General features: G+C 41.2%; 1 protein-coding gene across 1 annotated transcript in view; it reads right to left on the reverse strand.

Moving 5' to 3' along the window:
- lrpprc (leucine-rich pentatricopeptide repeat containing) overlaps window positions 1–17839 on the reverse strand; it is a 110638-nt gene that overhangs the window by 33941 nt on the left and 58858 nt on the right. The window contains exons 22-25 of the mRNA XM_028820834.2: window positions 16221–16306; window positions 9759–9966; window positions 4900–5024; window positions 4582–4688 (exon numbers count right to left, since the gene is read on the reverse strand). Coding sequence (XP_028676667.2) covers window positions 4582–4688; window positions 4900–5024; window positions 9759–9966; window positions 16221–16306 — 526 coding nt within the window. The remainder of the gene's footprint in view (window positions 1–4581; window positions 4689–4899; window positions 5025–9758; window positions 9967–16220; window positions 16307–17839) is intronic.

Genomic DNA, 17839 nt, shown 5'->3' on the forward strand with positions numbered 1-17839 from the left:
GCTTCAAAAACAACGAATCCATCATCGCTACGCAGCGCACCTTCCAAACGCACTTCAGCATTCCATGTCCCAAATCGGAAAACAATTCTTCAAATGGATGGCTAAATTTAGACAGACGGGTACAACATTGAACAGAAAATCTCCAGGCCATCCTCAGACTGTATGAATCCAAGCTGTAAGGGCATCAATTTTGCCGTCTCCTAGACGTTCAGCGCACAAACCTGCTTCTGCCTCAGGCATTCCCAACACGTCTTTGAGGAGGATTTTGCATGAGGACTTTAATTTCCATCCATACAAATTGATGGTAGTGCAGGAACTCACTGAGAGATACTGGGAGAGCCACAGAGAACAGTGTGTGAACATTCTGCAAACCGTTCATCGAGATGCCATCATCATGTGCAGAGACAAGGCTCATTTCCATTTGAATGGTTGCACAAATAAGCAAAACTTTCACAACTGGGCTGAAACCAACCCTCGTGAACTTCAGAGACCCCTGCACAGTGAGCGTATGACAGTTTGGTGCGGCGTTGCAGAATTTGGCATTGTAAGACTTACTTTTTTTTTGAGGAGGGTGGGAGCAATGGTCATCGTCACTTCAGAACGCTATATTGAAATGGTAGAGAACTGGAAGGAATGGATGTGGTGGATGCCTGGTTTCAACAGGATGGAGTAACAAGTTTTGCAGGAGATGTTTCTGGGGAAGCTGATCTCCCTGCGCGGTGATGTCGGGTGGTCTTCACGTTCGCCTCATCTCACTCTGTGTGATTTCTTCTTGTGGGGCTATCTCAAGTCGAAGGTCTACACACACCGACCTCATAACCTTGAAGCCCTCAAGGAAGCTATTCGCCATGTAATCGCCGCTATTCCTCTTGAAATATCTGAACGGGTCATGCAAGCGTTCAGAAATCGTCTCGAAGAGATGGCCACCACCTTGAAGTCATTTTTAAAACACAGTGAAAAAAATCTATTTTGTACACCCTTTCTTGTGTCGTAATGAAATGTATTTTATCTTGTAGTGTTTTTGTGGAATAAACGTTCTTTTTGGCTTGCCCTGTATAAATACTTACAGACTCCAACGTGAGTAGCAAATGACTTCAGGGCTCAAAAGTGCTCAAAGTCACTGTGAGTGTGGGGTAAGGCATGACAGTCATTAAAACCTTCTCCTTTTCCATCTAAAGAACAGAGGATGACATCCGGAGGACCTCTGACATCTATCTCTTCAGCTTCCGCACCTCCCTCCGACTACTTATGAGAACCACAAACTGGAAGCAGGTGTTCGCTAACAATCCCAAGACTGGAGAGGATGTTGCTCTTTCCACAGAAGTGACTAACCTTATATACAGAACAGGACAAGTGTCGTTCATCTTTTGACTTGCCTACTTTTTCCATATCTTTCTTCAACATTGCATTAAACAAGGCCGATTCCATTATCTTTACGTACTACACTAGTGGTAATTAAGGCTTGCATTCTGTAAACCATTTTATTTTTCTTAAGTTATGAATAACACCATTATGAGAGAAATAGACTGAACAGTAACTATATACTTATGAAATGGACTGGCCATCTTAAATTGCCTGCTAAATTAAATTTTAAAAAAATCAGACGCTTGAACCACAATGCTGCCAATTTGCAGTCAGACATGCTACCAATTGTGCTATTCTGCCACACTTGTAGGCCAGCACTAAGATTGCCTTTTCTGACTATTCAATTCAAAACAGTATTGCAGTTTCCTCCAATATGTTTTTTAAAACAAACAAATGAACATTTTGATTGTGGATGAATTTTGGTGGGTCTCAGGTTCGTGATATTGATCTAGTTGTAAAAACATTCTTCCTTAGATTATCAGCAAATCACAGAGAATTACTTGCCTGTTATTCAGTGACACACACACACACATCATTCTATAGTGCATGTAGAGAAAGTAAAAAAAGATGTTGGACATAAAACTAAATGTAAGTATAAAACAGACAACCATTGGGTAATTAGTTAATCTTACTAGCCTTAGAAACCACAACTAAATCTGAACAGTCTCCCTGAGATCAGTTTTCGCTGCTTTTTCTGGGGTCACATCCAGGACCCGGTGAGACTCGGCTGTTGTTCCGAAGAGCAGCACTGTGGGTGGAAGGGGCACAACAGCAATCCACCTGATTAAACTGCAGCAGCAAACAGGCCTCACTAATGCTATAAAGAGATCCAGCTGTCATTAAATCCTGCCCCAGCAAACCAACATGACAAATTAAAACTTGTTCTCGTATCTCTTATATGTAATCTTGCCATAGATGTGACACAGTTTAGCAGCCAGTTTTGTCAATCACTGGGGACGTGTCACTAAGGGGATAGTATCCATAAAGCGGATATTCTTACCCTCTGATCAGTCTACCCAGGTTTCTCTCTGCTTTCAAATCCTTAAAAGAACATCTAGGTCAGTTGAGGCAGGCAAGCTCTTGCCAAGTTAGTGTTAATCTTATTTTAGGGTGCCACTCTATAGAGGTTACAGATGAAACGGAATGAGCATCCAATATTCTTGAATGGGGAAGGGGGAAATAAATAAATGAATACATAAAATAAAATCAAACTGCGTTTTTTCAGAGGCATTGACCCACAACCAAAAACAAAAATTAAAAAGCAGGTGGGAGTTGTGAACAACACATATATACCCCAGTAGTTCATTACCACAGTTGATAAGCAGTTTCAAAAATGAGTCTCTGAGGGCCTCTGTCCCCTGAAAAGATGCTCAACCTGTACACGTGAGCCCATAACAAAGCTTACAAAAAGTATCAGAAGCACAAATGCTTGATGCAGCTCTGTCTATTAAGACTGTTTCAGCATAGAATTAGGATGGGGGGCTTGTGGTGGTTAGGAGGCAGCCAAGCAGAGAAGTGCCTACTTTGTTAATACGCATACCCTGTCCTCAGGAGGTCAGAGAAGCTTATCTTGTAAACGAAGCACTTCGATCCCCGGCATTTATTAAAAGTGATAAGTCGCGCTGTCAAGTAAAGACTCCCTCCTGGCTGAACATGCAAACATCTTCTGATCCTCACAAGCAAGCCGTGTCATTTGATGATTTTATAATGAGGATTTGCACAAAAAAGCAATCTGCGGAGAGCACAGTAGTAATCTCCGGGCCAGTCCTTGCAGATTAAATCCCTGCAAAGCACTCAAGTTGAGAGTTACAGACTCTTGAGAAGGCTGATGGCAGCAGAGCACAGAGATGCTCAGAAACACCTGAGTCCAGTCCAGCCCAAGCCTTCCTCACTTTTGTAAACAGATAAAGGCCAGTATGACCAATGTAAAGGAGGAGATAGAGAAGGGCACCACGGCTTCAAACCCTTAAATCATCCTATCGTACACATTAGCATTTCAAGGAAGAGCTCATCATAATGGCTCAGTGCTGAAAGACACATAGTGCAAAAGAGAATGACTATCACTAGACATCCGTAGCAGAGCAACGAGCACTCAGCAGGCTCCTATCAATTATGGAGAATCCACTACATCCATTAAACAGTGTCATCTCCAGACAGAGGAGCTGTTTCAGCGACAGACTGCTGTCACTGTCCTGCTCCACTGACAGACTGAGAAGATCATTCCTCCCCCAAACTATGCGACTCTTCAATTCCACCAGAGGGGGTAAACGTTGAACATTATTCAAGTTATTGTCTGTTTTTTACCTGCATTTTTTATTACTCTTTAATTTAATATTTTTTGCTGCTGGAGTATGTGAATTTCCCCCTGGGATTAATAAAGTATGTATGTATGTATGTATGTATGTATGTATGTATGTATGTATGTATGTATGTATGTATCTATCTATCTATCTATCTAGTAAACTGAGGCAATTCAAGAAATAAACACGTGGTCAATGAGACATCAATATATTTAAAGGGCTCTGCAAACACAGGCAGCATCCTGACTATGAACAAAACTAACAAAATTCCAGGGGCCAATCAAACTAAAACTATGCAGCAATTGAATTTTAAAAAATAATAAGCACAATGAAAAGGAAAACATTTAAAGGCTCAAGTGCTCTTACACAAGATATAAGCGTCAGTGGATTAAATGGCTGGTGCATATCAGAAAAATTTGTTGTTCGAACAGAAGGCTGGGCCATGAAAGTAGTAACTGCTAAATACACTTTATTTTCACTTTATCTCACATATGTCTCACTGACTAAATGTAACACTACAGAGCAAAAAGCTTACTATATCCATATTTGTAATACATAGACCCCAGCTTCACTGCTGAGCCAAAAGGTGTCAAGAATAAAACCTATGCCGATATTACACTCTTGCTACACATACGTTTACAAAAACTATTCAAAACATGAAAATAAAAATTCACACAAAAACTGAAACGACTGACAAGTTTGTCTGTAACAAGGTAAAGCACCGAAATTGTTGTCTTCTACTACCCATCAAAATTGCTTACGCACTTTCTTAGCTCTAGGAGCATCAAGTAACATTTCAAAATTCATGAGAAAATGGTTATCTTCTTACACCTTCATAACTAGTAATGAATCTAATTATTAGTACAATTTAAATAAGAATAAAAGAACCGCATTTGATACAAGTACAAGACCCCACCTCAATGATTCTGCGTGCTTCCTTGTATTTTTTCGTTTGCAGGAAAGCAAAGAAGATATCATAGAGCATTGTCATCTCGCCTCGCTCTTGGCTGATGAAGTCCATTGCTGTAGAGACACAAATTGTCTTTATCACATTAGGTTTACTTGATCACTTAGGGCAAAGTCTTGCAGCACTCACTCCATTTTATCATTTTGCTTCATGATTTACCAATATTAGGACTTAAATACGCTGACAATTGTGAAGTACTTCAAACTTAATGTTCAGCTTTGTGCGGGTAACCAAAAAAGTTCCTACAGCTAAACAGTTTCCACTTACCTTTTTGCAAAAGCTCAGTCTCTCCATTCTCTACCAGTTTGCACAAGATGTCATGTAATCGAGGAAGCTGACTGTACTTCTTTTGACAATCCATGGTAGCATCTAAGGCACCAGGAAGGTCCCCTCTAGAAGAAGCAGAAAGTAAATGGGGGCTTAGAAGGGCTATAACAGGTATCATCACTTTAAGCTTTTCTCTCTTGTACAGTACACCTAAAGGCCACGTCATATCTGGTGTCTTTTCCAGCAACTTTTATTTACATAATATAAGTGAGTTGAAGAGAGTCTGTGGCACACTCTCACAGATCGAATCACATAATGTGACATGTCCAGTGAATCACTCCGACAAAAAATCAAATAGGTTTAACTTCGTCTTTAGTCGTAGGGGTGAGCTCTGCGTGCGTGAGAGTTAACAACCAATAAATGCTCATCTGGAACTGCAATTCATATAATTCAGCAATGAGAAATAAGGAACATAGGTGTTTTGTACATCACGAACTGAAGAGAGCTTGTTGGTCGGATGTATTATGTGTTTTATGTACCACAGCAGAATGGAAAAAAGAAAAGAGGGCAGAGATCAGGGCTGAACTCATAGCTGTTAATCCTGCATACAGAAAAGGCACCGTCTGGCAGCACGTCATAGGCGCTCACAAAAAGGGATGAGCACAACTCTGCTGGAAGTTGGCACACAGTCCTAAATTTGACATACCCAGCGATTTTCAGTGGTGTAAATCGATGTGGTTCGGTGACAAGATCAGCAACTGTAGTCGGGAAGTGTGACATAGCTACAACTAGAAGTCGTATAATGTGACATCAGCTCAAGATGAAAGGTCTGTGGTCACTGGGATCACAGGGTAACGAGTAAATGTAGCCCCCCAAAAGGTAACATAAAGGAAAAGATGGTTAGAGTTAGCAAAATGATCAACAGATATACAGTGGCGTAGCTCGAGTTCGTGCCGCTCGGGGTGGGGCGGTGCTTCAATTTTCCGCCCTCCAACCTATCTAAATAGAAAATTAAAATGACATATAGAGAAAAATGAAGATTATATATGAATAAATCTATGCAAAATTTGAGAAACAGCAATAATTTTTCACATGTAATTATTTATAAACATCAACTAGACAGGAATACAGTATAGACGCACTGATAAGCCGTGTCCTGATTATTAGTTTAATATAATTACGCTGCGAAAACAGAACCAGTGCAGTGTACAAGTGATAGGTGGGGATGCTTTCTGCGCAGAGCAAGAACACATTCGGATTTATAACAAAACGAAATTATAAATTGTAAATTAGTTGTTTATCTTCTTAGAAATTATTATGGGTGTAATGTTTATGTTTATTTTTGTTATCGCCTCATAAATTTCAACTGCTGTGTCTGATGCCGTCACAGAAGGAGAGTCTGAAAGTATTTGTGGATAAAAATTAGAGAAGTTAACTTTTTCCATTCATGAGTGATATTTTTTCCGAACCCTGCTGCTTACACACAAACTCTACCGAGCCTTTTGGCCAATAATGCCGCCCCTAAAAATGTGCTGCCTGGAGCGGACCGCCCCCAGCTACGCCACTGCAGATATAAAAGTCTGTCTATTTACCTGGGTTTTCAGCAAGGGAATTTAGACAAGGTGACCATACGGCAGCGAGAAACCCATGAAAAGTCGGGATCAAATTTGCCCAGGTAAACAATTAAAAACAAATGATCATGTTATCCATACTGTGCACATGAAAAGGATGGTTTTGCTAACACAGACCAAGACTAACCAATTCCGGAAGTGATGCATTTAATTGTGGAAGCATGACAATGCCATATTTTCTGAACAAAATGATTTCAAAGTGGATATAACTGATCATTTTTCTTTTTAGCTCACTTGTCCTGTTCACCCAATATTTACCTCGAAAACCAAACAGGGTTGGTGGGATTTACGGGAAATTCCTGGGACTGAACTTAGAAAGATTTGCTTTTTTTGGATCCATCACACAAAAGGTCAGTGTACTTGGCTTACGGATGCTGGGATTACAAAAAAAGAAAACAGTGAAACAAACTGATAAATCTGGAGCAGTACACTGAAAATGCAGTGACAGTGATGGATGACTTGCTTGTTTACAGATAGTCCTGACGCCCCTTGTAGATCTATAGCGGCTTTGTCACTCAAGATGACAACTAAATTACAGCTTGTACAGTTTGCTGTGCCGTCCTTCTCTTTGACCATTCTGCCATGTTCTCAGCAATTCAGTGGGCTGCAATGTCAATGTCACTGTCAAAGCCCACTGATCTGCAATGTCAACAATGCCGGCAGGTGCCCAGAGAAATACAGTATCAGTAACAGAACACTGATACAATATTGTACTACAGAACCATCCTGGCCCATGAAACATTCACAATTAAAAATCCTCACCTGGACTCTAAGCAGGCATTACTACATATAATACAGGAGACAACTCCAGCCCTGGAAGTGTCCATCAGGATTGTGACAAGCCAATCATATAGCAGTTCTTGCTGTCTGGGTGGGAGGCACAGAGAACTTCAAACCAAGCAAACGCTGTTACAGCTGCTTTTAATTGAAATCAAGTGCCGCTACATCAGATGACAGCTACAGTTGAGTGCCAATTCACCTTGTGGCATGCTCATTGAAAAGCTCTTGGAAGACTGCAATCATTCAGGGATGTGGGGGTGTGTGTGTGGGGGGTGGATAGAGGAGGGTGTAATTTAAGAGGAAGGTAAAGTGGGAATAGTAAGGGTGCCCAAAATTATAAAGTAGCCACATGCCCACCTGTCTGACATCTCCTACTAGTGAAAAACCAGTACATTCGTTTGGGGGGGGCGCAAAAAAAAAAGTAATACAAATAAAAGAGAGTTAAGTGTGTAGAAGGTTTTATAATTTCGCCCATTACAATTTAGCTGTCGCTCGGATGAAAATTTGCTGAAATATGCTTCTCTACGTCACCAACTTCGCATGTCAAGTACTTTCCAGCCAATTAAGTTGCAAACTGGAAGAGCTCTGTTAAGCAACTGCATGATTAGACAAGATCGCTCATTCTCTCGGTCTGCTTTTGTTCGCCACAAAATGCCACATTAACATTATCAGCCTCTGCAGGATTGTCTGACAGACAGAAGGAGAAAGAAACAGAGGGAGAAGAGGAAGAGCGGGCCTCGCTGTGCCTGTCACTTAACAATCAGCCTTCAAAGATCAGCAGCCATGAATGCCGCTTAATTACGAGCCAATGAGTCTTGACAAAGAGGGGGGGAAAAAAAAAAATATCCCAGCCCAAAGTTGCAAACACGGTTGAACTAGAAATGGCAGAAAGTCAAAGGTCATGTCCAGTACTAGCAACAACCAAGTTCTGGGCTTGTGGCCGCCTGGACTTAAGGAGTGGGGCTGTGTGAGGACATGAGCAGAATCAAAGAAAGAATATGTAGAATCATGGGGAAGGGTAAACGCATCTAATTATCAGATTAACTCTGACATACCAAGTCCTACATTGCACTCCTCCCAAAGGAAGCTGACAAAAGCGTGGTTTTGCCAAGCAGACTGACAAAAGAGCTGAACAAATGACAAAAGGGCTGAACAAATATAAATGATTCAGCCTGGCAACACTCGGAGGAAAAGCTATCTTTGATACAACACTATGCCAGACTTGAAAAAGCTCCTCAGTGAATGCCATCGGCGGGGGGGTGGATTTTGGTTTCTTCATTACAACTGTTTGCCGTTGTCCTCATTCTAAATAAAAGTCCCACTGAGACGGTACACCCAGCCAAGCACTTAATAAATCAATATGTATTTTATTCCAATCTTTGCCGTTATTGAGCCGGACAGTCAGGGCCCAGAGTTGGAATCGCCTCTCATGACTCGCCACGTGCTGTTTGCAAGCCAGTAATTAGTGCTGTGTACATAATTAACATGCAAATACAGAGACCTACTTAAAAGCTGTTCTCAGTAAGAGCGCCAGCAGGAGGTCATAGTCCAGGGCAGAGTGGGCTGGATTTCATTTAATTTGCATATGGTGTTTTAAAGAGCAACAATATTATTAAAATACAGTAAAAAAAAAAAAAAACTTTTAAAGATATGTAAAAAACTGTTAAAATAGATCTTTTTTTTTGTTACACTAACTCAGTCTTCAAAAAATAAGACATGTTTTTTGTTTTCTTTCATCACTCAGTTCTAATCTTCTTATATAATACGCTACCGTGGCTGTTCGTTTGTCTGTCCAGGATTTTAAATCACCTGTAGCTCGCAAACCGTTTGACCTAAAAATTGGTACACATATACTACGTGACGTCTACTGTTCGCTTTCGGGGTGATGATAGACCTCCATGGTTACTCCTCTTTTTATTTTAATTGTATTGTAGAATCAACTCTTGGCAGCAGGGCAGCCGTGCGGCGCATGTGTACAGGCGACGTTCTCATTCCCTACCACCTTCGCCGTCACTTCCCCTACCTCTTCATATCTTAAATCATTGTTAAGGCAGACTGGCACTTAAGTGAAAAATTAAGGAAATCGTACTAAGTAACTGCAACAAAAACACTGACTTAACCAGTTTTAACGCAAAAAGATGGCGACGAAAGAAGAGAAGAAGCGGGCCGCTAGGGTGGAGAAAAGAAGAGCCGCTCAGGAAGCAGCAAGCGCATCAACCTCTGAGCAAACGAATGGTAAACATACAGAGAAAGAGGATGAAAGTCAAGTGTATTCACTGTACGTTATCGTGCAGTGCGCCGTTACTGGTAAGAGTATAATAGCATATATGCGCATGTGGTCAACAGGTGTTCAACAAACCAGGAGGGTTAAAATGCTCCAGGATCAGGCAGGACATCATCACACTCTGGACAACGGCTTTAATTTACAAACTCCACAATAAAACCCACCTCTCCAGATACACAGTCACCAATGGCGAGCACAGGTTAGCAGATGGCTTAGCCAGGTCCAACGTGAAGATTTCATCCTGTAGTCTTTTAATGGCCTCTTCTTCACCCCGCATGGCAGAGGCATTGAGGATGTGGAAAAAGGAAGTGCTGGAGCTGTCTCTCAGTTCGACATTCTTTTCCTTTATTTCTTTTAAAATATCAACAGCATCTGTAAAGGTAAACGAGAAGCAGGTGAATATAAACTTAACAGTGCCTTATTGCATACTCCATCCATCCATCCATTTTCCAACCCGCTGAATCCGAACACAGGGTCATGGGGGTCTGCTGAAGCCAATCCCAGCCAACACAGGGCACAAGGCAGGGAACCAATCCTGGGCAGGGTGCCAACCCACCGCAGTATTGCATACTCCTGGGTCCCAATAAAAAAAAAAAACAGACCTTTTCCACCTTAAAGCCCCAGTGGACTTGTACTTATGAGAATTCTAAGATCACTTGAACAGTTTTGGGTTTTTGTTATTTAGTCCACAAGTCGATTGATGAAGCGGTGTCGTATATAAAATTCAAACAAGGAATAAAAACCTTTTCACTCATTTTATTCCAGTGTAAACTTAGCATAAGCACTTTTTTGTACCTGATGCTAACTCTGCCCTTATCCTTTTACAATTTAATGTCAATTAAACTGTATTTAGATGCGCTTTTACATGTTTCAGTTCAATGTAATATATATATTACGGTTGAATTTTCTTGCATGGCGCCCCTGCGATGAAAGGATAGGGGAAGGCAGATTTTCAAGGAAGCTGCCTCCTCCAACGCACTAGATGGCAGCTCAGCTGGAGTGTAGCTGTGTCCTGGATTCTCACAGGGCATCCTGGGACTTGGAGTTTAGTTTCTCAGCCCTGTTGGATGCTGTGGGTGCTGTCAAAGGACCTGAGGACTCATCCTTTGCCTATAGCCTGGGCCGAAGAAAAACCAGCTCTTCATTAGACCTGAAAGTACTAGCTAGTCACGTAGTCGGAAGGACAGAAGCACTTCGGGGTCAAGGACTTTATAACGGATTGCTGAAGACCCAGCAAGGGAGCCGGAGTCGGGAGGTGTAGGACAGAGCTTGCTGGGAGGTGTGGAGTAGGGAATCCATTCCCGGGTTCCCGGACATTTTTCATTCCCGGGAATGAAACTGCTGTAATTCCTGGGAAAACGGGAACGGCCAAACTCACATATATAGAGTGTAAAAATCAATCAAGAAATAACAGAGTTACAGTTGAAAATAATTAAGGTGGCGTGATTGCTGCAGCTTGCACTTCATCAGACAACAGCTTTGAACAGCAACTTGAAATTGCAATGCGTTAGTCTGTTGCATCCGCATTATCTGTGCCAAGAAACTTGCCATCACAGAATGATGACAAGAAACTGGATACATCAGTAAAAGCTGAAATAGCGGTATTTCAGAGCAACTGCAAGCGCAGGCATTGTTTAGAACAAGTGTATCAGTATCTGATGACTGTGCCGCCTACTTCAGTGGAGGCAGAGCGTGTTTTCTCAGCGGCTGGCGTACTTCTGCATGAAGGTGCGTTCTTGCCTGAACGACCACACGCTGGACACGTTAATAATAATAATGATAAATTACATTTATATAGCACTTTTCTCAGTACTCAAAGCGCTGTCCACACAGGTAGGAACCGGGAAGCGAACCCACAATCTTCCACAGTCTCCTTACTGCAAAGCAGCAGCACTACCACTGCGCCACCTGTGAGGACGTTGTGCTTTCAACGCTCTTATTACCACAACTAAAGATACATGTACTTCTATGACAGCATGAACTGCTTGTAGATAAGGTTAGTCTTTCGTTTGTGTCAACATATTGCAGTAGTTTTATTAAAAATAAGTGTCGGTCTTTCTAAAACCGTTCACATGTGAGATGCCCGTGCACTGTGTCATCCCCGGGAGCCCAGGAATGAATTCCCTAGTGTGGAGGAATTATTATTATCATTATTGAGAACTGAGAGTATTGTGTTCATTTAATTGCCTGTTTATTGTGGCTGGGGTGGCACTGCTTAAGAAGAAGAAACATTAAAATACTTCTTAGTGCTTTTACCCTGGGTCCGGTGCGTCTGTCTGTTAGGTTTAAAGGGCAACAGTGACCCCTGGCGTTTACAGGTCATTTGTAATTTATTACAATGCAATATAAAGCCTAATTAACCAAATAATACAAGACTGACACTTTAGATAAATATCTCCAGAATGGAGATGCTAGCAGTTGTTGCGTCAGCTCCATCAGGAAAGTCCTTAATCATATGTGGCCAACTTCAAAAGAAGTAGTAAACTAGACTGCAGTAACCCCACGTTTAACTAAAGAATCAAATGAAGGCAAACACTATACTACACCACCCATGATGCAATTATTCTACAATAGCTGGTGTTGAATATAATTGAAAAACTAAAACAATTTACTTCTGATAAAATTTAAACACTAGTTCCCTTATTGAAATACCAATTTAAAGACAAGAAAGTGTACAGTTTCTTTTGTCAAAGCAGAAAATGAAAAGAAAACAACAATAACCATTTAACTTCTCAAACCTGCTTAAATCCAATGCTGGATGGAAGGGGGTCAAAGCCAGACACGGCCACAGTCTGCTGTAGTAAAAAGTATTGGTGGTAATAATAATACAATTTCAAACTGGGGGGAAAAAAACCTTCTCTCTCATAGTCCTTAGTAGTTGTATAGTATTCAGACTGTTTGGGCGTAACGTCATTGTTTCTCTTGTACTTGGCATACAAATCTGGAAGCTACTGTGTGAGCAATGGTTGACTGCCCTCTTGGGTTACTTGTGCACCATTTTTGATAACTTTGCCTTTTTTCTTTGTGCAGGACTGAGTTTACGTGAGATGATAATATGACATGGCAACATGCCAGGCGTGTTTGCTTTTTTACTCCAATACATTTCACTTACGGTGACAGACAGACTATATGGCAGCAGATAAATTAAAGCAGCAGTGCAGTGGTAACACCACTATTAGTGCAGCTACCCAAGAAAATGAATTAGTATAAATCTATCCTAAAAGTTATGTGTTGTGCCAACCAGACAACTGGAGGAAGCCCAAGATGATCAGCTTCATACAACGGCACCATTTCTTTTTGCAAAATGGAAGGAAATGGGGTTTGTCATTTACTTCCATGTGCCTCAAGAGCTTTACTCGAATGCTTTTGCACTCATAAAAGCATCCAAATCTGACACCTGATGAAGACAGGATTGAGGTCAGAAATCTTTATTCTTTCTCAAGTGAACTCTTACTGACTCTTTAAAAGTAATGACCTATGGTACCAATTTAAATATTTGAAATTATATTGCCATATTATCTTGGTTTGATAAAACAATGGGGACGGCTGCTGGCAAAGCCTGGTATTTGGCAAATATCCAATGTTAAAGCCACAATAATACATTTTAATTCCAAGTACCAAATCACGGGTTTCTGTGCATTTTCTCCAAAGCTACAGGATGGTAGTGAGACCAGCTATGTTATATGGGTTGGAGATGGTGGCACTGACCAGAAAGCAGGAGACAGAGCTGGAGGTGGCAGAGTTAAAGATGCTAAGATTCGCACTGGGTATGACGAGGATGGACAGGATTAGAAATGAGGACATTAGAGGGTCAGCTCAAGTTGGACGGTTGGGAGACAAAGTCAGAAAGGTGAGATTGCGTTGGTTTGGACATGTGCAGAGGAGAGATGCTGGGTATATTGGGAGAAGGATGTTAAGGATAGAGCTGTCAGGAAAGAGAAAAAGAGAAAAGCCTAAGAGAAGGTTTATGGATGTGGTGAGAGAGGACATGCAGGTGATGGGGGTAACAGAACAAGATGTAGAGGACAGGACGATATGGAAGAAGATGATCTGCTGTGGCGACCCCAACGGGAGCAGATGAAAGAAGATTTCCCTGTAACATCACTGATCTGTCACTGACATGTCTCATTTCTGTTCTTTAGCTGCATAATCAAGGTAGACTCATGACTGGTTGGCTTTCTTGCAGAGTATGGATGACTGGAGCAAAGCATTTATCCTTGCAACTAACTTTGTGTTAAAATAAAAGTAAAAAATCATGGTGTTTTTGATTGCAGAATTGTGTACACTCACAACTTGATATTAATTTTGGGCACGATTAACGCATAGCCATATGTGAAAGGCTGAGCAGCTCCTCAACCCCTGTATCACACAATGAAAAGTGACAAAATCTGTATTGCAGATGTTCCCAGTACACAGACTAGGAGAGATCTGAAAGGAGACTGAAGTTCTACTAACTCTTACAAGAGCAGTTCTACAAGAAGAGTCCCAACATGTACAGCTCCCTCCATTCTGCTGTTCTTGGTAGAAGGTGCTGAATGGCCTTTCAAGATAGTTTAGCAAGGGGGAAACAAAGCACTATTAAAAGAGCCTTTTAAAGCCTGCGGGAATGCAAATGCTGCCATATAATGCCAATTTCAAGTTAATTACTACTTGCATTTCTGAACGAGACTACAATTAGTGAGCCCTACAATAGCACTGTTTCATCAGTTCCCTGCAACAGCAGCTCCAAATTACAGCAAGGAGAAGGCGGTGGTGCTGCCCCAGCTCACCGGTGCCAGGCTGCCCCCGAGCCACAGGACTCTAGTAAGTGGAGGCTATTATCACTTGGCGCTCACATCTGCTGGGCTGCAGCAGATGGTTTGTCACAAGGCCAGATAATTGAGATGTGTTTACACTGTATTTACAGGCAGAGTAATGGCCTGACACCGATAGCGTCTGTTTGCACTGTCGATACTAATTATACCAGCTTCAATATAGTCAATTGTTCACAGATTTTCCCTCCAGCCACTTAAAAAAAGAAATAATAAAAAAATAAAAACTAGTGGTGCCATCCTTAGTCCAGCAGCAGGGGGTGCTCTTGAGTTGAGTGGAGCCGGGGTTGCAAGACTAATCAGAGAGGAGATCTTGGGTCTTTGTTTTGAGAGAGCACACTTGTCCTTGTTTTGGCTGCATTACAAGCTTCATTTCACTAATTACTATCAACATCATCTTTTGTTTGAGGACTTTCAGGGGGGAAAATCAAACAGGAGGGAGGAAAACAAACAGGAACAAGAGGAGAATAACCAGCGTTACGCCAGAAACAATAGGCCGATATGGCCACATATAGCCTTCAGGTTATTAAAAGCTCTGCCATCTAGAGGTCTGCTTTCTAACATTTCCCTTCTTTACAGCTGACTGGTCACCTTGTTTTCAGGTACCCCGACCGGATGACTGTGGCACACACTGCGTTCTGTTAGGATTTAATCAGAGATATCTTGTGTCCTTAATACTAATGCTCCATCAATAATGACCAAGAATTCAAACTTCTTGTTTCTGACTCATCCCTGGCCCTTCAGGCAGCTATTTAAGCCTTAACATACCATACGAGTTCTCCAACAACTGGGTTTTTGATACTGTTCCTGTCATCCATGAATGAAAGACTAAAGAGATTGTACATTGGTCATAATATTATCTGGCCTCTAACATACACATTTATAAATTAGAGTGAAGCTTTTATCCCAGGTGATCTACAAATTGAATACACAGAGCAAGTGTTTTCATAATTAAGAGAGATGGTAACTCAAGTGACTTACTCAGGGTAAAACAGAGAGTCTGTAGCAAGAATCTGAATCGGTGGCTTGTGATTTGTCAGTTGGACATTTTAGCTACTGGGCTGGACCACATAAAATAAAGATATTTATGTCTTTCTGAGAGCTGGAGTGCTAAGTTATGCCACACAAACTACTTTTGCAAAATTATAAATTGTGCAAATTGTGTCAGGGCACCCTACATCACACCAACACCCACTTACCACCATTACCCTCCCAATTTCCCGCAGGCAATGCTTGACAAGACCACCTTCAGAAGCTGTTTGCCTTACTGCCACCAGCAGTCATTACGGGTGGCAGCCTTACAGTGCAGGGCCTATGCTGCATGAACAGGACGGCAGTGACCAGCGTCATCCTAATGGGGGCTGCTCTTGGCTGGGCCAGCCATTAGTTGTAAGAGTGCGCAGAGCCTGTCAGGTGCATTTGCACGGCTGGACGACTTGCTGGCATGCGGTCAGGACATTGCTGTTTGAAGATCATGGCTTGTGGCACTGGGGCCTAATGGTTCTGCACTTATTGTCCGTTTTAAACAATGTGATCAGTAAACAAAGTTAAATTGCTGCCCTAGTGTGCTCCCGGCAGAGAAGCACATTGTCTTAAAATATCCTTAATAATAAAGCTGACTGCAACAGGAATACATAATGAGAATCAAGGCACACAATGAATAATCGTCAAGTAGGAAAGTAGGAAAGCGCAGCAGATATCACCCCTAAGACCAACACTCCCTCCACTTATGTAGACACACGAGGGCACAGCCCCAGAAAACATTATTTAGACATCACTAAAATTATTATTTCAAAAATCAGCCACAAGACTCACCCTGAAGCTGGCCATCCTTCGAAAGAACCTTTACCAGTGAAAGGTATTTGTTGATATCTAGAGTGGCTGAGGAGTCCTTCCTGTTGCTGAAAAGAGAATAAGAACAGTTAAAGACACACCATAACACTTGTTTGTTGCAAAAACGCCTGCAACCAAAATCCTGGCGTAAAGGATGCTGTGCCTCAGGTTACCAGGGATGCAGCTATCATAGTCAGGTCATCATGCTTTTCAGTTTAATTAAGATGGTGAATTATGCAATTATGCGGTTTCCCTATTCAGTCATATAAATATAATAAATTGAACTATTCTGTGTATCTGATACCCCTCACTGTACAATAACAGTCTAATAAAGTGTTTTTAAATACCTTGCATCCCCATTGCCTTCTTTACATATAATTCAATTTGCAATGCCATTTCTGATTCGGTACATTTTTGCTGCTGTTCCAAATATAAACTAATCCATAAAGCCAGAATATGCTACTTTTGTAAACAGCCTTACATTCTTCTCAGTATATTATGGTGCCTTAAGTTGCATGCAATTCTCTCAACTTTTATTAGATTAAATTAATTGTAAAAAGTGGCAGGGAACGTCTAAACTACACCCAATCCCTGCTGCACAATGTGATGTTTCCATACAGTAGTACGCAGTTTTAATCACATGACAGGACCACGTTTTCAGGGTGTGCCACTAGTATGGCTATAGACTGAATTGTAACAGTCTGAATTAAGCACTTACTGTAATGAAAAGGCACACATGCAGAAAGGATGTGGATATAAAATTGATGTACTTTTGCAAAGAATCGCACATGTGAAACACAAAGTGATTTAGTGGGTGAAGAAATCGGGTGCAGAATATAGAGGAATTTTGGGCTTCAGTTTAAAAAACACCTCAGTCAAAACCAATAGGTTGCACGGTTAAGTTTCTTTTATTAAAAGAAAAAAAAAATAGTAAAATGAATTCTGCTTAATTGACATGCATCCCTCTTGACTAAAACAGGAGACTTCTATTTTAAGAATATTAACAATCTGCTTGATTTAGATGTATAGGGGGCAAAAACAAAAAGTAAGTAGATGACATGAAAACCAACTGGTATTGTAATATGGGATTTCAAGTGAATGACAGCCAGTGTGGATGTCTCCAAAATGGGAAAAAAAAAAGATCTCAGTTACTATCTAGAACGTTAAATGGAAGACTTCAGCATCTGCACCTGATTACTCTACTTCTAGCAAGAGCAACCGTACTGACTGCTACCCATCACACCCCACCTTTAAAGAACAGCAAGCACCAACATAAACAGGCAGTCAGTATGAAAAGGCTAAGTCACTGGAAATTAGGTGCTGGTTCAATTCTTAACTCATTTGAACCCCAAGTGTGTTAACAGCTCAATTCTTAAGTCACTGGACTTTAAGCCCAATGGGTGGCGGTTAATTCCTTGCCCGTGACTCACTTGAAACATACGAGCAAGTCACTTAACCTGTTCAAGTTATATAAAATATATATAAACTATAAACTGTTATAAAGTATCATAATCTTATATGTTGCCTCACTTAGGTTACTCGCAGGCTCAATTGTGTGTATTAATATCATCCTCTTCTCTATAAAAGTAATCTATAAACAA

The sequence above is a fragment of the Erpetoichthys calabaricus genome, chromosome 15 (genome assembly GCF_900747795.2).
Source record: "Erpetoichthys calabaricus chromosome 15, fErpCal1.3, whole genome shotgun sequence".
NCBI lineage: Eukaryota > Metazoa > Chordata > Cladistia > Polypteriformes > Polypteridae > Erpetoichthys > Erpetoichthys calabaricus.